Below are 24,869 nucleotides of genomic sequence, written 5' to 3'. Positions count from 1 at the left end.
TCCTACTTGTCTTTAGTCCCGTTCTTCTCCCGAGGAACCGCTCTCTGCCAGCAGGTAGGGTGACCAGACAGCAAGTGGGAAAACTCGGGGTGGGGGGTAATAGGAGCCTATATAAGAAAAAGACCCCAAAATCGGGACCGTCCCTATAAAATCGGGCCATCTGGTCACCCTACAGTAGCCAGTGCTGTGGCAGGTGCAGCCGGGGGGCTGGTTGCAGCCTGGGAGGAGGCACAGGGCTCTCCAGCGGCAGAGACCGGCTCCCAGGCCCTGCTGCTGGAGGGGGAGCCGCCGGCACCAAGGGGGGCAGGTTCCCCGCCGGCTGGGGCGAGCCGGGGGACGAGGCGCAGAGCGGGTCCGGCCAGCGCCCCCCCGGAGCAGCGAGGGGCGGAGCGGCTGGGCCCGTGGCGGGCGGCTCCCGAGCGCGTCACTTCGCACCGGCGCGGTGCGTTGGGGGCGGCCGGCGGGCGCGGGGCGAGCCCGCCGCACCACTCACTGCCTGCCGGAGCCAGCGGGGGCCGGCCGCTCCTGTCGCGCCGCTGCCTGCGCGGAGCCCGGGGGCTGGCGGAGGGGCGGGGCGGGGGCAGCGGCTCCGCTGAGGAGCCCGGGGGCCGGATCCCGCCCCCCCAGCTCCGCGCTGGCCGCAGGGGGGAGCCGCGTGCCCGGGGAGCGCCCGCCCGCCCGCCCGCGTGGTGCTGAAGGACAGCTCCGCTCCGCTCCGCTCCGCCGGCCGAGGGGCACTGGGGCCAGCCCGCCGTCCATGCCGCCGCTGCCCGGGCCGCTCCGGCTGCCATGCCTTGAGGCTCCCCGCGCCCGGCGGCTCCCATGGCGGTGGCACGGAAAATCAAAACTTTGTTGACGGTGAACATCTTGGTCTTCGTGGGGATCATCCTCTTCTCCGTGTACTGCCGGCTGCAGGAGCGCTCCCCGGAGCTGGTGCAGATCGTCCGGAGCGCCGACCGCCGGCTCCGCAGCCGCCACGCCAAGGGGCTGGGCGGCCTGAGCGAGCGGGAGTCCATCCTGCAGCGCCTGGACCACCTGGAGGAAGTGGTGTACAACCAGCTCAATGGTGAGCGGCTCCCGGGCGGGGGGCGGGCGGCAGGCGCAGAGCCCGGCCTGGGGCTCGCTGCTCGCCGGGGCAGAGCGGGTCGCCTCCAGCAGATCAGGGAAGCACGTGGGGAGGGGTCCCTGGGTGCCCGCTGGGGAGGGGGAGGACTCCCACATCTGCTTCTGGTCAGTATCGCCTGTTGGGTGTGAAGGTCGCTGCCAGGGAGGTGGAAGTGCCCAGAGCGGGAAAGGGAGGTGTGCGTCCAGGAGCAGTTGTGAATTATCTCCAGTTTTCAGGTCTGCAGTTTGCCCCCAAAGTTTGTTGGTCACAGGTCTGAAAAAAATATTTTTAAAGTTAAGGGGTGGATGGGAACTGTGTGTGTGTGTGTGTGTACACACGTGCGCAGACTTAAATATCGGATTTATTAGCAATCCGTGTATAACCGGGAATCACATTGCCATGTTTGGTTTCAACATTTACTTTCAAAACCACGTCTGTTACATTCTTAGAGTAGGCATCTTTTGTCCCGTTGTTGATAGTACCATGTGGTTCTTTAATGACACTGGCACTTAAATCTGATAAGATCTTGGGGGGGGGGAAATAACAAAGCATGCACCATTTTTTTTTTACTGGACTCAATTCTGATTCACCAGCCTTGAAAAATCTCATTAGAGATACAAATGAGATCATGTTCCATGATGGATAGAACATGCTAATTGATCAAAGTTACTACAGGACTACTAGTCTTTCATACAGAAACTGCTTCTTGAATGACAAGTGCATTGAAATTTGCAAAGATTCATAAACTGCTGAATGTGAAATACTGGGGGATTAAGTATATAATTAAATACATGAGTGCTTTGGACAAGAAGAGAGAGAAGGAATAAATGTTACATTTACAATATAATGTAACATATGCCTTAAATTTAGTGCCAGATAAAATTTATACATATTTTTACATTATAGCAAATGTGCTTGCAATTGGATTGTAAGAATCTTCTTAATCATAACATTGATTTAACAAAGGCTGCTGCAGCCCCAAAATGCAGAAAAAGTCTGTTAGTGTCAATGTGTATTGCTGCCTCCTCCTCCTCCCCTTGCTATTTTCTGAATGACGGTATAAATCTAAACAGTTTAGACTATTATGGTAATAAGTAGTGTACGCAGGCAAGTAATAACATAGCACAGATTGTTCCCCCCCCACCTCCCTCACACATGCAAGTGTGTGTTGTGTGTGTGTGTATCACATACAAATACACACAAATGAGCATGAGAGAGTTGTGTCTACAGTTGGGTGTTTTACTAACAGCTCAAAGGAGATGTCAAGCATAAGCAAATTTAGGGACAAATCCTGCCCCCCAGCTGCACCCCGGCAATAGGGGGCCTGGACTGCAGTGGATCAGTCCACACCCTGTGCCCAGCAGAATGGGCCGTGTGAGGCGCTCTGGGCTCCAGTGCTCAGAGTTGTTTTGAGGAAGGATGGGAAAGAGCAGAGCTTGTTCCTCTGAATATTTTACCCAGTGAAGTGTGGGTGCAGGTGCCATAGGGATGCTGTAGTGGCTGCAGAGCGGTTCTGCTGCTGAGCCACGGGTTGTGGGGCAGATTCCTTCTTTCCAAGCCGAAATCCCCAACAGCCCAGTTAATTAAGCTATGAGCTGGGGATAGGATCTGGCCCTTAGCGCATTGATTTTTAGGTAACTGCATGCATAAGGTGTGATTCTAGGTGGAATCTTAATACCAGTGAGATCAGTCCTGCTTGATAACTTCCCTGGAAGTCAATGGCAGCTCTCAGTGTGCCAGGCATAAAGAGCCAGGCAGGCACCACGGCATGTGGTTGCTGTGGGCTTGCATTAAACAGGAAGTTCTTTGTAATTTCGATTGTTTTTGTTGGCAATTTGCTGGGTCTGGGGGATCCATTTGTATTATGTGCCATTTGGGCAACAAAAAGGCTCTGGGCCTTTGCTAAGTTACGTAAGTGAATACTCAGGCCAAGCTCCACTGAAATCAGTCCAATTGCCTTGGTATAAGTGCATTCAGAATCAGGCCATCTATGTTTGGATTAGGCTCATGTGTTTTCTCTTTTAACGGGGGGAGGGATAGCTCAGTGGTTTGAGCATTGGCCTGCTAAACCCAGGGGTGTGAGTTCAATCCTTGAGGGGGCCAGTTAGGGATCTGCGGGGGGAAAAAAAATCTGGCTGGGATGATTTAGTTGGGGATTGGTCCTGCTTTGAGCAGGGGGTTGGACTAGATGACCTCCTGAGGTCCCTTCCAACCCTGATATTCTATGATTTAGCAGGAAGCACTTTGCTCTGACACTGTAATTGCAAGTAAGTCTGTTTATGAAAGAGTTATGTACTGTCTTAGGGAAAGCCCATGATATTAGATTGAGGTTCAAATTGCTCCAGAGCTGTGCAGTTTCATCCTGGTACACACTACACTATTGCTCTACATCTGGGTTTCCCAAACTTTGTCATAATACTTGTCCTCTAAGATGTGAGAGAGACTTCCCAGGCCTTCTCTAATGTTCTCTTTTATTGGGACCAGTGATCCACTGGGAATGCAGACTGTAACCAGAATGGCTCTGATCCTGCATTCCTTGTACACATTAAATCTCAGAGCCCTCAGTGGGAGTTCTGAGTAATGGCAGCTCAGGATGGGGACTGGGGTCTGGCCAGCTCATTCATTTTTCTCCTTATTGTTGAGTCATTTCCACGTTGGTCTCAGCAAATGAAGTACCATCTACTGAAGACTTAGTATTTGGTAAGGAATACCCCAGTATTCCATACTGGGCTCTGATTATGCTTAGTCCTAAACAAGGAAGACCTCATTTATATTTTCCATGGACCTGCCTGAAGCGCCAGTCATAGAGAAAGGACCTTCCGCGGGGAGACCAACTTCATAGTTTGAAACGTGCTGGTCAAAAAACCTGTCTCCCCTATTTGTTTCCATTCAGCCAAGAAAATGTTATCATACTTCTTAGAACTCACCTTCTCTAGAAAGAAAAAAAAAAAGGGCGGGGGGGGGAAGAGTTACATGTGTATCATGTGCCAGCTCAAAACTGTTCAGCTGAAGTCCACAGGCAACAACCATATTAACTTTCAATTCTGAATAAAATGTACCAATATCCCTTCATCCATGCAACACCCACAAAGATGCCTATACTAAAGTTCATATGTGAAAGCCACTGCAAGTAAGTATAATCCTAAGAATTATATCTCGTGAAACAGGAAGAATTTTTAGAATTGTATGAATAAATATTGCCAGGCATCCCTGTATAAATGTGAAAACATACAATTGTTTTCAATATACTGATCCTCTGAATTCCCATAGTCTTAGAAAATACGTATTTCTGAAAGCTTCCAGCATACCCAGCTGCTGCTTGCTGCAGAAGTAAGGCAGCAAGGGAGAATCACGTGACTATAGAATTTACTTGATAGGGTTTATATAAATCTGTTAAGTTCATGGCTTTCAAAATATCATCTGTAATGAACACTGAACTATTTTAGCTCCAGTTCATCAATCTATGTATTATCCTAAATTTATTCAAATGTTTCTTTTCAGTGAATATTACTTATCTAAAAGTCAACATTGATATTATGGCAGGAATAACAGACAGCAATTTATGAAATAGAATAATGATAATTTCTGATCATTCTGTTTTTTTATCTTGCAGCAAGATTTAATTGACTAGATTTCCCCTAATTAGTTCTGCATCTGACTCTGTTGCTAATAATTTACCATAGAGAGTGAAAAATGTTTAATATCCCCAACTAGTGCATAACCTTTCGTGCCAAAAGCAATTGAAGGGTCAGACTGCAATTTTACTGTAATAGCCTTTTTCCCTTTTCACTGTCTCTTTCCAGAAATACACAACAGTCAATACAGCATGTAATTAGATTTCATTCAATCTGAAAAGATTAAGAGAATTTTCATCTTCTCATTATGTATGCTCACATCATGCCTTCCTAGCCATGGTTTCCTTATTAGACCTCTTTGCCCTATTAGGTTGCAGACATGGAGGGATAACTTTTGAATATTCTTTTTAATTCAGCAGATTATCATTCTTTACACATAATAATTTGATTTTGTTCTCTTTGGGAAGATTAAATACAACGGCAATTTTCAGTGTGATAAATGGATCTTAAATTGCATATGTATTGCACGGAGGGAAGAAGTGGACATTTCACATAATTGCAGCATGCAGACTTAAAATTATGTAAATAGCAAGTCCTGGACACAGACGACTGATTCATGCAGGCTCTGACTCCTGATTTTAGAGTGTACTGGAAGCAAAGTGATTGCATTTAAAATTCAGTTGGGCAATCTGCATACTTAAGAGGTACAGCAGTATTTTTAAAAGGACAGTTTATCCTTTGCAGGCTAGGAACTGGTTGAAAATGAGCCTTTTCAAATTTCCATATGGGTTATAAGGGTTGGAAATGGGATGTGAATGAATCATTTTAAATGCCCACATCAGATTTGTCAAAAAGAAGCTTTTACAGCTAGAGTCTTTCAGATGAAGGGTAATTCCTTTGCAGAAAGTAGAGGCAAAGCCATGTGTACAAGAGGGAGGATTAAGTGTGACTTCTAGCTTTGCATTAATGAAACTGCTCCTTTCGGAGACCAGAGAGAGAGAGAGTCTTCCATTGTAACTATTTAATTTGATTATCCCGTGATGCTAACACACATCTGATAACATTAGCACTTAATTATTCTCAAGAAGCAGCTACTCAGTTTGGGGGACTGCTCTCAGCCGTGCATTTGTCTCATAATATTTAGGGCTCATTCCTGCAGTGCCACTGGGAGCTTTTCAGGACTGCAGAATTGGGTGATGCGGAGGCAGGAGGAGAAAGTATCAAAGTCGATTTATTAAAAAGGCTGTGCTGAGTTTATCCGTTAGTCAAATGGCATAGGATAAATATTTACATATTTCAAGCCAGTTCCTCAACCTGGTAGAAATCAGCATTGCTTCAGATCTGGCCTTCCATGTGGCAAAATAATTATAGAGGCTCCAGGACTTCGTTCTGATCTCATGTCAGTTTTACCACAGTATAACTCCACTGACTTTAACTGAGTCACTCTTGATTAGGTTGATGAGAGGAGAATCAAGACCACACAATGCATCATGGTTTTTCAAGAGTTTTAGGGCTCAAATCTCCACTGCTTTGGCCCTTGCGTAGTCAAAGCTGCATGCAAAACACAACCCAATCAGAACGGTAGCATTTGCACCCACTTTGCATGGTTTTAAATGACAACACAGTGGGGAATTGGACCCTTAAAGTCCCAGGGTGAAATTCTGGCTCCATTGAAGTCAATGGTAAAACTCCCAATGATTTCAACTGGGCCAGGATTTCACCCCATCAAAATTTGAGGGGGAAAAACATGAAGAGTGGATCTAGGGGTTGGCTCCATAAAAATTCAACACGTTCCTTTTTTTAAAATTTATTATCTTTTCCAAATACAACAAATATACCAAAATACCAGATTGATCATAATACACCAAGTGAATCAAGAGGGGTAGAGAAAAGGGAGGGGAGGGGAAGCGACATACAGGGTCTACGTTAATCCTAGACCTCTAAAAAGGCAGCCCAAATTGCTTTGAATTTTTTGGGCATTCCCTTTCTGCGGAATGCCAGTCATTCGTTAGCTTCAAGGTCAGTTGTATCACTGAGCCACACATCAATCGTTGGTGGGGATTACTTTCCATTTTTGCAGGATTAATTGTTTTAGCGACCAAAGCTGCATGTTGGAACCATGCCGCCTTGTTACCAAGTAATCTCCAGGTATCAGGAATATATGCAAGAACGAAACTTAGATGGGGAGAGGGAAGGCTCCAACTTCAATATCAAATTGGTCCTTTGACCCACTTCATACCAGAAGTTCTTGATACAGGGGCACTCCCAAAATATATGAGCTAATGTAGCCCCAAGGGAGTTACCAACTGTAGTCAGCATTAATGAGACCCATTACCATTAGCCTATGTGAAGAAGCTGTAGTCTCAGGTCTGTTAGCCTTTTGCTTAAGTCTGTGTGCCAACAGCTTGCCTGTTCTCTTGCCAGATTCCCAGTAGTTTTGCTTCAAACAGAATAAAACAAACTCAGCCTATTTGGACAGAAGTTTGTTGATTTCATATCTTAGATTGATAAGGGTTCTGAGTTTCTCTGGGGACGGGGCAGAAGCATAGTGTACGTCCAAGGCCTTAATTTCCTTTGCAAGGGTATCAATTCTGTGTTCCCTCCATTTCTTTTTAAAGGTGCTGTAAGAAATGATATGGGTTCTGATGAAGCCTTTAAAGACTTCCCAAAGTGTGGGAGCTGATGAAGTGGTGGGGGGTATTTTTAAAAAAATTCTAACTCTGGCTGGATGGAGTTAACAAATGATGTATCAAACAGCAGAGAGGTATTTAATCTCCACATTTTAGTTGAGGGTACATACCCTGGGGGCTTAAAAGACATCTGTTTAGGAGCATGGTCAGATGTAACAATAATACCAATGCAACAGTCAGTGACAAAATTGATCATGTCTTGTGGCATTAAGAAATAGTCTTGTGATACTAAGAAATTCAACTAAGAATATGTTGAATGAGCTGCGGGGGGGAGGGGAGGGCGACGACTATAGTTTCTGGCTGTAGAATTTCCACACATTTTGTAGGCTTAAATCAGCCACGTATGTATGAAGTACCGATGAGTATTTGTGTTTTTATATAGAGATGGAGAAGATTTATCAGGAACTGGGTCTAGACTTTTATTAAAGTCTCCAGTTGTTATAATAGCATGGCAGCCCATGTCATTTATACTCATAAAAATTATGAAAAAAACTGGGATCATCTTGGTTTGATTAAAGTATTTAAAGTATCTTACTGCATTGGGCATCTGATATACTAATAGTGGTTTTCTATATAATATATATGTGTTCTTTTTTGCTTTGTAGCCGGTAAGCAAACATACTCTGACATAAATCATGTAACTGTTTTATGGCTGACTCATTTGTTTATGACTTTTCTGTCTAACATATAGAAATGGAATCATTTGTACTGTGTAATATTAAAATTAACATTTACAATGGTGCCAAAGAAAAAATAGTTATTTGACTGATGTTATTTTACTGCATTTGAAAAGATGTTCCATGTTCTGTTCAATTTCTTTGTGAATCTGGTTAGAGTTTGGATAGTACATACATAAAGTACCGTCATTTTTCTAGTGGAGAGCTAATACAATTTGGTTTTTTCATCTGTGTCAACTGACTGGCAGATTTAAGGATTTATACTGACCATAAAACATGGCTGTGATTTAAACCATTGGATTGTTGTTGCTTTCTTGTTTTGTTAGTTTGTTTTTTAAGTAAATAAAGGAAGTGAAAAATCAAGAGTATCATTTAAAAAATGCAGTTTCAGGCACTGAGCACATGGCTGTTCTCCAAGGAAATAATAAGATTTATGAATCTAATGAACAGAAATGAGTCATTTTTAACAAATCTCCCTTTTATTAATGCCCTTCTCTAACCCCTCTAGTGCATGTTCTCTCTTACTGTATGTGGCATACTTTTTTTGTTTGTGGATTTGCACTTGTTGGGCCCTTCCATCATTTCTTTTAATACTAGTAAACTGGACCAAAAAAAAAGAAAATAATTTAGGGTGCTCTGAGTCACAGGAAGTACGGGAGCCGTTGGGAGCAGAGGCACTGCGCTAAGAGAGTTTTAGCCCCATTGACTGAAATTGTCCTTTGAAACACAGGACATTTTAGCTCCTGAGAGTGGAAGATCAGACATGAAGATCCTTCCCATTTCTAGGTATCCCGCTCGTAAGAGGTTCAGGATATTTCAGCAAAGTCAATGAAATAGGGTAACAATATACTTTTAAAAAATTGGTCTATAACACTAGTTCTTTAAGGCTCCAATTTATCAAAGCCCTTAAACGTGCACATCTTTACAGGCATACTCAAGTCTGTTGTTTTTCAGGCCCTGAATTAGCAATGCATGTAAGCACATGCTTACTTTAAAATACATGTTTTTAAGTCCATCCCCCATTCAACAAACCACTTAAGTGCATGCTTAAGTCCCATTGCCTTAAAGTTAAGCATGTGTTTAAAGGCTTTCCTCAATTGGGGCCCAGCTGAATAGTAGTAAAAATCAGTGAGGTCTCACCCAAAGACCATTGAGGTCAATGGAAAGCCTCTCATTGATTACAGAGGGTACTGGCTGGGCCCCTAAGTAAGCTATCAGTTCCGCTCATAAGGAGCATGTGAGTGCAGCTTCCATCCATTGGAGAATGGGACTGCTACTGGTTTGAATGGTTCTTTCAAAGCTTTTATACTGTTAGATTAAGCTCTTAATGTTAATTAAAGAGGAGAAAACATAACTTAGCAACTTCGTTCAGACAGTAGGGAGGGCGAGGATCTTCACTGTACTTCCAGAACATTTATCTCACTTTGCAAGAGATCACAGAATCATCAGGCAATATGCTCCCAGGTGCTGTGAATCAGATTGTCACAGTGGGTGCCACAAAGAAATCCTGCCTATGTGTTTGGTAAGTCTTATAAATTTAAAACCTTGAAATGGATTACCTCATACAATCACCGTGGTATGTCCCCACAGGGGTATGTGACAAAGTGGGGAAGGGTCATATAACCAGATCTACCCATGGCCGGTGATGAGATAGGAAGGGACAGGTGAAAACACCAATTTACCGCATGACATCCTTTGGAAAAATAGCTTATGAAGCTACATCAAAAGCACTGAAAATTAAGGTTGTCCTGGGTTACAGATAGTAACTTAAATGTAATGGCTGTTAGTGGATAGCCCAGTCCAAGTATGCACAGCTCCTGGAGGCCTGTAGCTCAACAGGAGTAGAGTCCTACTCAAGTATTGATGACTCTTGTCATCTTTTCTCAGTCCACAGCCAAGGTGCCATGGAAATGGTCATGCGCGTATGTGATACTGCAGTAGGTGGAAATGTGATTTCATTGTAAATAGAAGTGAGGCCATTTCTGTCATGTGACTGTTTGGGTTTTCGTGGCAGTCATGTGGTACATTTTTGACCATTCCTAGTGCTATCTCTGATGCTCAGATTTCAGAGAAGATTCAGTGATCTGTTACAATGCAACCTTGTATTCCAGCAGGTCAGCATCCTTTAAACTGGTAATGTACAGCCCACTCCTGAACCACGAGTCAGTTGGCTCAGGGGTGAGGAAGGTGTCATCCGGGAGTAGGTTCCCTAGTTCTCAAGCTGCCCTGGCTTCTCCGACTGAAGGGGGCTGCTCTAACGTAAGACAGCTGGCTAGGGACCTTAGGGAGCCCCACTGTGATTGCTTTAGGGGAGATCTACACCACCTCTCCCCGATACAGCCCCTGTGCCAAGGGAGGGGAAACTGGTGCAGGAGCTGGCTCTACCAGCTTTCTCACCACGAGAATTTCTCAACTGATCAGTCTACATCCCCTGTGCACCACTCAGACAGCACTAAGGAAGTGAAACGGGCTGAACATCTGGTCTCATAAAAATTAGTCAACCTGTTAGTCCATCTTGTCCATTCCCTCCCTTGTGCAGAAGTATCTGCTACAGCACGTTCAGGTTCTCATATAAATCAAGCAATGTGGGGATTTCTACTGCTTTTCTTGGGAGACTGTTCCCCAGTCGGGCAGACTTCATTTTTAGGAAATGATTTTTATACCAGCTTAACTAGACTTTTTTTTCCAATTTCATTTCATTACCCCCATTAACCCATGTAGTTGGATCTTTCAAGAACCTAGCAAACTCATGGATAATCCTAAATCATTTTTTAAAACTTCCTCTTACCTTGGTTTTTACTCTGGAGCGCTGGCACAGAGGGTTAATGGTCCTCTGAAACAGAGGAGATCAAGGATAATGTTGCCATTACAGACTGATTTATAAATCACACATGGACTTTCTTACATTGATCTATGTCATTTGGTTTATTCTGTTCTAAAACAACGTATTTCAGAGTCTGTGATCCTTACTTAGGGCTAAATTCAGCCTGAAAATGTGTGTGTACAAATCCCACAGACTTTAGAGGAAGATGGGTGGTATTTGAGGGCAAAACTTTCTTTCCCTATTTGGCACACAATTTAAGTGCTTAGGGAACATGTGCTTATTGTTTGTCCTCTTTTTTTCCCCTGGTGATTGCCTTAGTACCGTATTTCAGCTGATTTAGTTGACTCAGAATCCAGAAAAGCCTTTGCAGTGGTTCTATTCCTTACGTTAGATTCCCCAGCCTCCTTTCAGTTCTGAATGATTGGTTTGGTTTTTCTTTTTGTAATTTGTGCATCCTCTAGCTGAGAAGCATATTGCGTGAGGCTGGTTGCAGAACCAGATCGGATCATTGTAGATTTGTCATAAGTAAGAGGATGAAATTAATGAATTGCCTCAGGAAAAGGTACACCTGCTCACTGACTGCCATCAGATTAAGCTACCCAAGTGTCTTGCTTGTCCATTCTTGCTAACTGGTATTGTGCCTTGGACAGGGGTGAAAGTAAGTCCCCGTGACTTACCGGTACGCTGGGGCCAGTTCTGGCCCCCGGAAGGGGCGGGGCCTTTGGCGGAAGGGGCGTGGCTGAGGGAGTCAGAGCCAGCCCCAGCCCACCCTGTAAGGTAAGTGCCCCCCCCCCCAGGGTAGCAGCAGCAGCCCGGGGCTCCAGGGGCTATTTAAAGGGCCCGGGGCTCCCCTGCTTCTACCACCCTGGCCCTGTAAATAGCCGTGGGAGCCCTGGGGAAGCAGCGGGGCTCCCGCAGCTATTTAAAGGACCAGGGCGGCAGAGGCAGCTGGAGCCCCGGGCCCTTTAAATAGCCCCTGGAGCCTCCTGCTACCCCTGGGCTCTGGGGGCTATTTAAAGGGCCCGCGGCTCCCCTGCTTCTACTGCCCCAGCCCTGTAAATAGCCACCGGAGCCCTGGAGTAGCAGTGTCAGTGGGGCTCCTGCGGCTATTTAAAGGGCCGGGGCAGTAGAAGCAGCGGGAGCCCCGGACTTTTTAAATAGGCCCTAGAGCCCCACAGCCCTACATCAGGGCTCCAGCAGTGGGGCTCTGGTGGCAATTTAAAGGGCCTGGGGCTCCCAGCCCCTGCTGGGAGCCCCAGGCCCTTTAAATTGCCCCCTGGGGAAGCCAGGCCGCCCCGGTACGGCAAACCGGCTCTTGCCTTGGATGATGGCTCTGGCCTTGGATGATGTGGATGAGGGAGACAGCTTCTATCTACTTCATCAGGATGATTGAAATAACTGAGAGGCACTCTTGCTGCCAGACATTAGGGCTGAACTTGTGAAGCCTGGTGGCTGGCCATTCTCCGTGGAGAAGGGTCCCAACTACTGTTAGTCTCTCTATTCTGTCAGTTAGAAATCGTCAGCACAAGTAATCACGCCTATATAGCCAAAAAGTCACTGTCCTGGATTCTCTCCTGCACTTGAGATATGCTTGGGGTATCAGGGAGCCAGTCATGCCTCCCTGCTGCATTTGCTTCAGCCCCATCTGCGTAAGTTAGAGCAGCCTCTTAGAGGCTTATGCGAACTGGCTCTGGTTCTTATGGGACCTTATACCATTTGTGAATTGGTATAGTGCAGGTACATTCCATCCTACCCCCAGCACAGCCCTAACACCACTCAACCCACCCCCTAGGCCAGGACGTGTATATGGAAGAGGGCAGTTGGTGTCAGAGCCATCTATATCCCTTCACCTCAGCTGAGCTTTCCTTCACCGGGAGAAATCTCAGCTGGACACTTAGGGCCAGATTCTACCACCTGAGTAACAAAAAGGGAGCACCAAGGGAGAAAAATCTGGGCCTCTGTGCACAAGAAAAAGCTATAGAGCAGAATTGTGGAGGGCTTATATAAATAATCCAGCTGGCTTCAAAGGGACTATGCGTTCACTATTGTAAGGGCACCAATCTAGCCCACAGCGTACAAGGGGGTAATTAAAACCCAGATTGCTGCAGATTGGCATCTTATCACTGGTTGATTACAAGTGGTGCAGTAGTTTATGTAACCTGCTTCAACTATGCTTTAACATGTGATAAGTGGATCATGGATGAAAATAGATCCTAGCCGGTATTTTTCAGCTCTTCCTTATCTCTCTTGCATAGGCTCCCATAAATATTCATATAATGTGAGCACAAGTATTATGTATGGAGATTTATCAAATGCTCTATTAGTCTCCGTAAGGACATATATATATCAGGTATTGCCATGCCCTGCAAAATATTCCCAGCTCCATAGTTCCGGGAGGGGAGTCAGTCTCTGTGGTATTGACACTATGTTATTAGTTTGTGTCCCTGAGGGGGGTTTCTAAAAGACTTCTCTGTAATGAATTAGCCGTTGTGTTTGGACAGAGTGAATAAAAGTAAAGTGCGAAGAAAGAGAGAACTTTAGAAAGCAAACCACATTCTGCCCCCCCTTTCCCCAATTCCCTGCCTCAGTATTGTTGTCATCAACACTAATTGCGTGGACAATATAGAGGTATCATCGTTTGTACAGTATTCCTTGATGGCTTTTTTCAGATCAGCTTTAACAGATGTTTTGTTTACTGATTGTTTTTGTGCCCGGGGAAATGTTCCAAATTCTCACCTCTCTCATGTGCTGTTGAAGTCAATGGCCCAAATTCATCCCTGGTGTCATTGCAATGCTTTCCAGTGATGAATTTGGCCAAGTGAAACTATTTTCAGCAATAGGGTGATCAGGATATGGCCAGCTACACTGTTGTATGAACAATATGGAGGAGTTGTACCTTCTGATCTTCCCATGCATTAGTTTCAGTAAGATGGGGAACAGGATCATTTCATTTGAGGGTCCATGACTTTTGAATGATCGTCCCCTTAATATAGAACCCTAGAATTCTATTCTCATATCGTACACCCATTTCCCTTATTACTGTAGTATCTGAACTCCTCACAATCTTTAATGGATTTATGCTCACAACACCGCGGTGCGGTGGGCAGTGGCATTATCTCCATTTTACAAATCGGAACTGAGGCCCAGAGAAACTAAGTGACTTCCCCAAGGTTACACACTAAGTCTATGGTGGATCAGGGACTTGAATCCAGATCTCTTGTGTCCTAGGCTAGTGCTCTAACCACCAGACCGTCTTTATTTTCATACAGGAAATAGGTGCTCTTTGCAGAGGAGCTTAATTTTCTTCAGTGATATCCACCCAGAAAGACGGAAATCCCCCCCTGCATTCTCAGCAAGGATAAAAAAGTTTGTGTTTTGTTTAGTTTTTGTGGGCTTTTTTTTGGTAGGGTGATAAGGGTTAATTGGTTGTTTTTATCTGGATTCTTTTATGCTGGTTTTTTGTATTTTATTTGGCAAGGAGGCCTTGTTGCCCTTTTATAAATTGAGTTAATTTTTCTACAGCTCCCGGATGCCTCTAGGAAATGCTTTAATAAATAAAAATGTTTTTTTATTATATTAACTCATTTTCCAACCGGCTTTGTGTTGTGGAAAAGATTGGCAGTGTTTTTTCCCCCCATGCATTCCAAACTGAAAGCAGTGATAAGACTAAATATATTCCTTGATTGAAATAGAATCGTATAACCCAAAGGTTAGTTTTCCTCGGGATTAAACTTTGTTGTCACTTATAGGTTTCTTGCTGGAGATTCCTAGCCAACTAGCCAAATGTAGAATGAGGCTATTGATAGTCACGCAGTTTTGCATCTCCAGAGAAATTCAATGCTATTAGCGGCTACTTTACTACCAACATAAGCCAGTTGAATAAAAAGATTTTGACACCCGATGTGTTGATGTCGGCCAACAGACTGGGTTTACATATTTCTATAAAATTGTTTTTAGTATAGTAGCACATAGAAGCCCTGATCAGGGAGGTAGGCCCTATACAAACGTGTAATAAGACAGTTCCTTCCCCAAAGAGCTGACAGTCCTAGCACGTAATGAGGTGTAGGTGGGTACAACAAGCAGATGGGAATGGAGCATGAGGTAATATAGGATGTTTAATATAACAAGCAGCAGTCATAACACACGCCTGCTTAGCCTACAAAACACTCAACAATGAGTAGGTTAGATGAGAAAGAAAGGCTGGTCCAGTGGTTAGGGTGCTAGCTTGGATCTTTTATTTCTCAGCTCTGCCACAAACTTCCTGTGTCACTTTAGACAAGTCACATAGTGTCTCTGGGCTTCTTCAGTTCCCCAGATGTAAAATGAGGACGGTAGCATTTCTTTATTTCCTGAAGGTGTTAGGAGGATAGATATAGTAAATGATCGTTAGTTGCTCAGATACTACAGTAGTAACATCTATATCAATACCGAAGATGAGAGAAAAATGCGCAGAGTCCATTACCTTATTACCCGCTGTTACTGTTACAAAACAAATGGGGAAGAGGTTGAGGTATTCTCCTATTGTTTCCCATCCTATGCTAAGATTGTAAGCTCTTTGGGGCACAGAATGTAAGAACAGCCATACTGGGTCAGACCAAAGGTCCATCTAGCTCAGTATCCTGTCTTCTGACGGTGGCCAATGCAGGTGCCCCAGAAGGAATGAACAGAACAGGTAATCATCAAATGATCCATCCCATTGCCCATTCCCACCTTTTGGTAAACGGAGGCTAGGGACACCATCCCTGTCCATCCTGGCTAATAGCCACTGATGGACCTATCCTCCATGAACTTATCTAGTTCTTTTTTGAACCCTGTTATAGTCAAATATCTTTCATTTTACTACATCTGTGCAGAATGCTTACTACAATGGGGCCTTGATCCCTCTCTAAGGTTCTGTAGGTGCTACCATCATACAAATGAATCCAAAGTTGTAAAGAACAAGTCAGAGAGTGTAGCCCCTTCCAAACCTTGGTCAGAGAGCATAGTGCCATCATTCAGTTTTGGTGATCGTTTAGCCTATAGGTAGGAGTTAGTTTTAAGTGATCTTTGTAACTAAAAAGAAATATCTCCGGTGTGCATTTGTGACATAGTCTGCTAGAGCTTTTCATCATTACAAAAGGCTTGTTTAGCATCAAAAATAAATACATCTGACAACGTCAGTGCAATTATAAGTTCAATTTCCTTTAAGATATGTGTCGCTGTAAGCATAGCATTTTTTAAACCTTTCATTCTCCCTTAGTGTTTACCTAAGGCCGGGTTAGATCTAAAACAGCTGTGTAGAAGAGTAGCAGTGGTGGATTAGCCACTGGGCCAATGGGGCCCATGCCCAGGGGCCCCGGCCAAGTGCAGCACCCCCATGCCCCAACCTGCTCTGCCCACCCGGCGCTCCTGTCAGGGAGCGGGGGAAGCTCCCATGCCCCAACCCTGCTACCCCAAAGGAGTGCCTGGTGGGGGGGGGGAGAGGAAGTCACTGCACCTGAATCTCATTTCCCCAGAAAGAGTGCTGGGAGAGGGTCAGACTGCAGGCAGAAGGGGTGGGGAGGGGCCCCCACTTGCTCTGGCTCAGGGCCCCACAAAACCCTAATCTGTCTTTGAAGAGTAGAGAAGGGAATAGTAAGACCTTCCACCCCACGTGTGACTGCATTAAGACTCCCTGGATTGAGTCAGTTCACAAGGGCAAGAGCAGGAGCTGCATACCTGATACTCCCACCCATGGGAGTGTATTGCATGGAATCCTCATTTATACAAAAGTTATGCAATATGCAATGAACAACTTGGAATGCACAGGGCCAGATTCTGATCTAAGTCCCTCCAGTTTTATACTGGGGTAACTATTGTCTTCAGTGGAGTTATTTTGTAGCTGATCCCCAACACTACAATAGCTCCATCTGCCTGAATTAGTTTTCATCCAGCAGAGAACTGATTCCCAAACTGAGGTGGCTTCGGTGAGTCCTAGCAGGTGTTATTAGTCAATGGAGTTACCATGTGAAATCTCATGGTATCTCACCATGTATAACCAAGTCACTCTTGCTGTCATTGGGGATGAGATTTTGTTCCCTCGTCACTGCTACTTTTTTTTTTAAAAGCCCACATAATCATTAACTATTTATGGGCATGTCTGAAGACATAAGGTTATTTTTTTTTTCATTTGATCGCACTGAATCTGAGCTGCTTATTAATCTGATTCTTTGTCTCCCTCTTTTCTATCAATGCATTCAAAAGTACATAAAATAGGGCTTAAAACTGCTGTTCATGTAATTAGAAGAGCAAACAGAAGGTAAGCAAAGATTGAAGAAAAGCTTACATCAGCGAACAAAGATACAAGACTAGCTTTGAAGCTGGGACAGTGCCCCCATTGCAATGCCAACATGCTACAGGCATACACTGCATCAGAAGGAAAAAAATGGGCCTGGCAAAGAGGGTGTGATTAGGAGCTATTCCTTCATTCCAATGGGCATTTCCGCATATGTTACACTATTAGTATTTAGTGTTCTTTTCCTTTAAATCCTACTGAGAGGCAGTTGCAAAACAAATTGTGCTAATGTGAAGACATACTGGAGGTCATGGAAGAATGAGAGAAGTGAAATATTTTGTGTAATTACTTTAATAATAGACAAAGAGCATAAAGGAATATTAAGTCACTTCAGTGCTGGTCTTCCCAGAACAGGCTAATTAGATGTAAAGGGACGGATTCTGCTTTCATAGATGGGCATAGATTAGGTTACTCCACTTCTGTGCCTGAGTATCTGAGAACAGAATCTGGCTAATCCAGATTATGTTGCTGTATTGTAAAACAGAATCTGTCCCATCATACTCTGATGTATGACCTAACTCTGTATAGTAATGTAGAAAATTAAATGTCAGGGGAAAAAGTGCTATCATTTAGGCATTTATTATTTAATCTTTGTCATTATACTAGCAGAAAATCCCTTTAGTCCTTTTTGTTGTGACAATACTACACTGTGGCCTTTATATGCTAATTAAAAGCGCCTAGGGCCTGCAGTTGGGAAGCTGGTGGAAAAAGAGGCAGACTGTTTTCAAAAGCAGTTCTATATACTCTGAGTTGACTCATTGACAAGTTCCTTGATTTTACTTCATGTGCTGCTGATGGATGTAGAAATATGAATGCATGCTGCATTTCTGCATGCAGACTGTGGGAGAAGGATGCGGGGGGGTATAAGTAAATATAACAGAGAAGGGGGTAATTATCTTCCAGGGGAAGCAGGAAGAGGGTCTGGCCCACTCAAAAGAAGCTGCTCAACCTGTTGGAAATGGAGGATCCCCCAGCTGGGCTCATTAAAATGAGTATATAAACAGGAAGGGGGAGTTGCCTGAAGCATTTGTGAGGGAAAGAAAGGTGTTGTCCATCTATCCCATGGAGGTAATAGGCCCAGGAAACATGAAGATGATGGAAACCTTGTTGCTTAATCACACGAGTGGGATGTGTTGTTCCCTCTCCCCTCTCAGCTCAGGGAGGTACTAAGGCCAGGAAACTCCCAGACCATCCCTGACCAGGTGACAAGAGACCCCTGGAGAAGGACTGCGTTCCTCACACTAGAGGAATGTACAGCTCACTAGAACAGTGGTGGGCAACCTGCGGCTCACGCCACTTCCCGCAGCTCCCATTGGCCGGAAACGATGAACCACGGCCACTAGGAGCTGCGGGTGGCTGTGCCTGTGGACGATCAATGTAAACAAACTGTCTCGCGGCCCGCCAGCGGATTACTCTGACGGGCCGCAGGTTGCCCACCACTGCACTACGGGCTTAGAGTTAAGATGGTTTTCCCTTTGTTTTGGCTACCCCTGGCTAAGGTGAGCCTGCTTGTATTTGGGACCACGCTGAGAAAAAGCATTGATACTGGAAGCTGGTTAGTGGAGGAGGCTTCCTGCTTAGAGGCCATTGGCTCCACAATGTAAGTTTTTTCCTGGAAGAGCTACAGCCATCCCAGTTTTCACTGAGGGACAGAATCCTTTACCTTAACACAGGGCAGCATGCTACCTCCATTGCACTGCAAATCCATGAGGTGGGTTGGAGGACAGTCAAACCACCTCTCCCTGCTGTGGTGAAGAAACTGTCCTCTGCTGGGCCACCCACTAGTGCAGTCATCTCTGTTGCTTGCATCAGGGCTTCTCCCTTGTTGTTCCCCAGCACCTGTTGTTGAACCTGCCTGTGCCCTGGTAAGGTGTATTTGTCTTGTTCATAGCCAGTGATTGCATACTGGCTTTGTGTGGATGGATGGCGTTGCCTCCACAGAATGGATAAAGGACTTACTACTGCTGCCATCAAAGGGAATTGTTCTTGAGCACAAATGGTAGAGGTCTGTGGTTCTTCAGCTGCAGGTCAAAGTTACTAGTCTCCCTTCCCTTTGTGTGATATTTATGTAATTGCATGTGACTCTGAAAGGCAAAGGCATTTCCCTGTGAATTCTGGTATTGTATCATGGAACCCTCTAATGCTGTGACTTTCACTTTACCTTATGTCAGGGAGTAGACTTTTGCATGATGAGCTTGGTTTAGACTGGGCTTATTGGGCAGTTCATTATTTTGTAGTCTCTGTGCATCATTTACTTTTATCCCTTGTTATTGCTGTGGGTAAGCATCCTGCTTTTTTCTTTTGCTTGCTCAATGTATTCAGAGAGCTTCCTGCCGCCAAACAGCTGTTTGGTGGCAGGAAGCGCCGTGCGGGGGGGGGGGGGGAGGAGCAGGGAACCGCGCGCTCAGGGGAGGAGGTGGAGAAGAGGCAGGGCAGGGGCGGGGATTTGGGGAAGGGGTTGGAATAGGGGCAGGAAGGGGGCAGAGTTGGGGTGGAGACTTTGGAGAAGGGGTGGGGCCTAATGAAAGGGGTGGAGTGGGGCGGGGCCGGGGGCAAGGTGGGGGCTTTTGTACCTTTATATGAAAAGGTGTCAGTGGTCTGGCTCTCGGGCCAATGTACTAGTCCTCATGTGGCCCGCATGGGGATTTGAGTTCGAGATCCCTGCTCTAGATCATTAGAGTGACATTGTTATTTCATTCAGAAGTATGCCCTAAGTGTGACCAAAAGGAATATCACTGCATCACCTGAACCTGGCCCTTATCTCTGTCCAAAATAACTTGACAAGGACACATAATGTATAAACATACACATGTAGATCACAATGCAGTTCCAAATTAATGAAGCCCCAATTTTCTAAGGTAACATTCTCTATTGGATAGTACATTGGACTTGCATAGAGTTCTATTCCCAGCTCAGCCACTGATCTGCTATGTGTTCCCTCTGTGCCTCTCCTTACCCTCCCACCCACTTATATATAAGCTCTCTGGGACAGGTACTGTCTATTCAGTGCTTAGCTCAACAGGGCCCTAATCTACCATAATATCAATCAATAAATATTCTAAACATGGAAGTTCAGTAATAATGGCTTTAATTAACACTAACATTCAATTCAAAACTAGATCAGTACCAAATAGGAATGTCCTCTACTCATTCCGGGTGTGTCGACATGGCAAAAGAAGCCTGTGGCAGCAAGTTGGAGAGCCCAGGTCTACAGACTTGGGCTCATGCTATGGCCCTAAAAACAGCCATGGAGATGATCAGGTTCAGGCTGGAGTGCAGGCTCTGTAGCTCAGGGAGGATGGCGGGTTTCAGAGCCTGAGCTGGAACAGCTACACAGCTGTTTTTAGTACCACAGTGCAAATCCAAGTGTGTAGACCCAGGATCTGAGACTCGCTGTCGCAGGTTTGGGTTTTTGTTTTTTTGTGTTTGGTTTTGTTTTTTTGCTGTGTAGCCATATAGCCTTAGACTTAAAGTGACAATAAAAATCTAGCTCTTGGAGAAATCTATCTCAGATCTTCAGGGTTGTTCCTTGTCTTTAAGCTTAGTCATTAGTGACACGAGTCAACTTTTAAACCAAGATCAAGCCCCAAGTTACTCTAGCTCAGGGGTTCTCAAACTTCATTCCACCATGACCCCCTTCTGACAACAAAAATTACTTCATGACCCCAGGAGGGGGGGACCGAAGCCTGAGCCCACCAGAGCTCCGCCACCCAGGCAGGGGGGCCAAAGCCTAAGCCCCACCACTCTGGGCACGGGGGCCAAAGCTGAAGATCAATGGCTTCAGCCCAAGCAGGGGGCCTGCAACCTGAGCCCTGCCACCCAGGGCTTCGGCCCTCGGGCTTTGGCTTCGGCCCTCGACAGTGGGGCTCGGGCTTCGGCCCTGGGCCCCAGCAAGTCTAAGCCAGCCCTGGCTACACCATTCAAATGGGGTTCCAACCCACTTTGGGGTCCCAACCCACAGTTTGAGAACTGCTGCCTAGCTATTGAGAATGGCTTGGTGTCATTGTTTGAGTTATCAGCCAGGCCACACAAACATAATAAGAGTCTCCTCTTTCTTTTCAAGTTCTTAAAATAGTAGATCACAGTTCCACAGCTTCTCTCACTTGTCATTCAGTGGTGACCAAACCATCAGAGGAAACAGTAACGTACTTCTCTATGCGAGGCAAAGAAAAGAATGCTCCAGTGCTGACGCAGTCCTCCTCTATGACAACCTTTTGTGCCTGAGTGCACCCTCTGAAGTTAAAATGGTAAAAATCCTCATTGACTTTGATGAGAGCAAGACTGGGCCCTTTATGGCCAGTTCAGGGTATATTCAGTATTCGGTGCAGAGTCAACTCTGAAAGTGGGAGGCTGTATTTCCGAATCTATCTGGTACCTCTTGAGCAGAGATGGGCCCAAGCCCTAAAGTTCAGAGATGTAATTTTGATTCAGACTGTCTGTATCCCCGATAAGCATTCCTGCTCTGAGACCGGCTGCGACATCTTGTGATCTAATATAAAGTAACCCTGCACCACGACTTGCACTTCTCTATGATTAGTGTTTAGAGATAGTGGCTAATGATGTAGCAGGAAGTATATAACCTGAGGCAGGAGAGGAAATCAGGTCAGACGTGTGCACTCGGGCAGAGTCTGTTGCTGCTTAATAACAGCAAAAAAAGCAGGGGGAGGGGAAGAGGATTTGAATCTCTTCCTACTTTACACCGGTGCAGGCCAGGATAATTTCCCCTAAAGTCAGTGGGGCTGCAGGGAGCTAATGGAGAGCAGACTGACCCTTCAGTTTCTAATGCTGAGCCTCAGCCAGGACGTTGCACTCTGCCCTGTTGGAATGCTCCATACACACGATGGTTAAATGATGTTAAAAAAAAAAAAATCTCCTCCTTGCAGATCAAACTTACATTTGGTTGCCAGAGACACCCTCTCAGCCAAACAGAGCAACTGTGATGAGCCAGGAAGATCAAACGACGGGTGAGCTTGCCAGGACGGCAGCTTAGCACTGGCTGCAGTCAGTTTTTCAAGGAACCAAACCAACTCTTTAATGATGTGCCAGGTGCTACAAGTGTGCTGTATTGTAAAGTGCCCATAACCAGGAATCATAGCTTCCCGACCTGTAGAAGAAAAATTAATTAATCCTCCTATCAACAGTAAACAAGAGGACAGAAATCAAACTGTCCACATTTTAAATAAAGCATCATGGCAGTTTTCTAATATGTACCATGTTTATGTTCTCAAATGTATCCGCAGTAGCAGTTTGTCTTCTTCTCTTTCTTCCCACCCTACCCCATCCCCGTTGTTTTATTTCACTGTGAAGGAGGCTATGGCATTTCATTCTCTTTCTATTATTCCTCTATTAATCCTTCTCAGATGTAAACCGCCCATGGGCATAGCGTACCTTTAGTTGTAAGCAGACCTCTTCATTGATTTCAGTAGGGAGTGCTGCTCTGAAAACGGACGGCTCCATGATTGCTTAAGCAATAGGCACAGCCTCCAAATCTAGGCTGAGGGGTGTCTTTTTTTCCTTCTGCTAGGGAAACTATACAAGGGCATTTTTCTAATGTAAGAGCCAACTTCTGCTCTCAGGTCCTGATCTAGCCCCCTCAACTCCTGTTGAAAGCAATGGGAGTTGAGGGTTGCTCAGCCTGTCATAAACTCAGGCCTTCTAAGTAAGTTAATGTAAAACCAGGGTAAAGAAGATGACAGTAAAGCTTTTGTTTGCTTATTTATTTATTCATTTCCCCAAATTAGCATTACTTGGCTTTTTTCTGTTTGGTGAATGACTTGTTGCCCCTTCCTCTGGGGGTAAAAATGGACTTGCCTTGTTTGCATCCTCAATATCCTGTCAATTAACCTGTGCTCCTCTTTACTGTTTGTGTGCTGGTAGCAATGTTAGTGGGCCATGCATAAGCACTGGGTGAAACTGGGCTCAGTGATTGGACTTGTCTGCAACTGGCTGGCAGACTGACTTTTCTGATGGCTACTCTGTTATTAGTGCTTGGAAACAGGGCAGTGCACGCTATTTTATATAGCTAGGCCTTTAGGGCCTGGTTCTATCTGTTATACTGGTGTTGTTTCAACACAGTGAATCAGTGGAGTGAGCTCCTGATTTGCACCACTGTAAGGGTACGTCCAGACTACCCGCCGTATCGGCGGGTAGCAATCTATTTATCGGGGATCGATATATCGCATCTCGTTAAGACGTGATATATCGATCCCCGAATGCGCTCCCCGTCGACTCCGGAACTCCACCGGAGTGAGCGGCGGTAGCGGAGTCGACGGGGGAGCCGCAGCCGTCGATCCCGCGCCGTGTGGATGGGAGGTAAGTCGGAATAAGATATGTTAACTTCAGCTATGGTATTCCCGTAGCTGAAGTTGCGTATCTTACATCGACACCCCCCCCTCCCCCCAGTGTAGACCAGGCCTAAGTGAGGAGAGACTCAGGCCTTAAAGTTCAGGGGACATTCCTCATCACATAGACCTTCTTTAATAAATTTGTTACAGATTTGGGGGCTGGTCTACTTAATGCATGGGCCTTTGAGTAGAAATTTAACTTTCCTCATCCCCTGTAATCCTCAAAATTACCACACAAGGTTGATTTCTAAGCCTTTCCTTTTAGATTCTGGAATCTGAGCTACTTTTTCTGCTACAAAGAAGGGTGTAGATGTTGCTGTGTTCATTTGCAACCTGACCCATCAGCTAGTATCGCACTCTTCCTGTAGCAAACTAAATCATAAACAATTATTTTAAAAGAAAGACTAAGAGGAAGAGGCATGACAGGCAGTGGCAGAGAGGGAGAAATCCAAGTACGTGCAGGAGCAAGATAGGAGAATAAGAGCAAAAGAAGAGGGGAGGGGAAAAAAGGAAAAGATAAAAGTTCTAGGTAAACGCAGGCTTCAAAAGAAAACTCCCCGTGAGGCGACATAGATGCACCTGACAAAAAGGCACAGAAATGTAGTTCAAGAAAAATACATGTACCTACAGATGTAAAATATACGGACTGTCAAGGAAATGAGAACGATAGGAAGCTAGCTGTCAGTGTTGCTCTGTGGCAATATGAAAGGAGAGTATGTCATCCATAAACAGTGTAGAAAACAATGTCACAATGGAAAGAAAATGGAAGTGACAGGGCCCTATGCAGCACCTGTCAAAATCAATGGCCAAACTCGTACTGATTTCAGTGGGATCAAAGCTGTGTCCTTATGGAGGGGTCTTAACAGGGGTACTCAAAATGCAAAGTTCAGGATGGTGGGTGAGGTAGTATCTTTTATTGGACCAACTTCTGTTGGTGAAAGAGACATGCTTTTGAACTTACACAGATCTCTTGTTCAGGTACTCCTTCCCCAGACCTGAAGAAAAGCTCTGCATAAGCTCAAAAGCGTGTCTCTTTCACCAACAGAAGTTGGTCCAACAAAAGGTATTACCTCACCCAGCTTGTCTCTCTAATATCCTGGGACAAACACAGCTACGACAACGCTGCACAGTCCAGAATGGCAGCTGATCAGTTCTTCCAGGTTATTCATGAGAACAATCACCTGATAAAATGAAAGGGCAGCACCTTGGTTCTTAATGTTGCTCTACACAACTTTAACCAAGACCGGCACCCTCTCAGATTGTTTAGTTCTCTTTGTGCCCTTGTTAATCTCAGCCATTTTCCTTGTATTCCTGCTTGGGGAGTAGAATTGCAGACATAAA

General features: G+C 45.2%; 1 protein-coding gene across 1 annotated transcript in view; it reads left to right on the top strand.

Moving 5' to 3' along the window:
• The first annotated feature begins 814 nt into the window (after nt 1–814).
• The window catches only part of GALNT9 (polypeptide N-acetylgalactosaminyltransferase 9), a 215,926-nt gene continuing 191,871 nt past the window's right edge, over nt 815–24,869 (top strand). The window contains exon 1 of the mRNA XM_026656939.1: nt 815–1,066. Within this exon, the coding sequence (XP_026512724.1) occupies nt 823–1,066 (244 nt within the window). The 5' untranslated portion in view covers nt 815–822. The remainder of the gene's footprint in view (nt 1,067–24,869) is intronic.

The sequence above is a fragment of the Terrapene carolina genome, unplaced genomic scaffold (genome assembly GCF_002925995.2).
Source record: "Terrapene carolina triunguis isolate 2854851 unplaced genomic scaffold, T_m_triunguis-2.0 Scaffold234, whole genome shotgun sequence".
Classification (NCBI taxonomy): domain Eukaryota; kingdom Metazoa; phylum Chordata; order Testudines; family Emydidae; genus Terrapene; species Terrapene triunguis.
The sequence above is the reverse complement of the archived record's forward strand: the minus strand, read 5'-3'. Positions and strand labels throughout refer to the sequence as shown.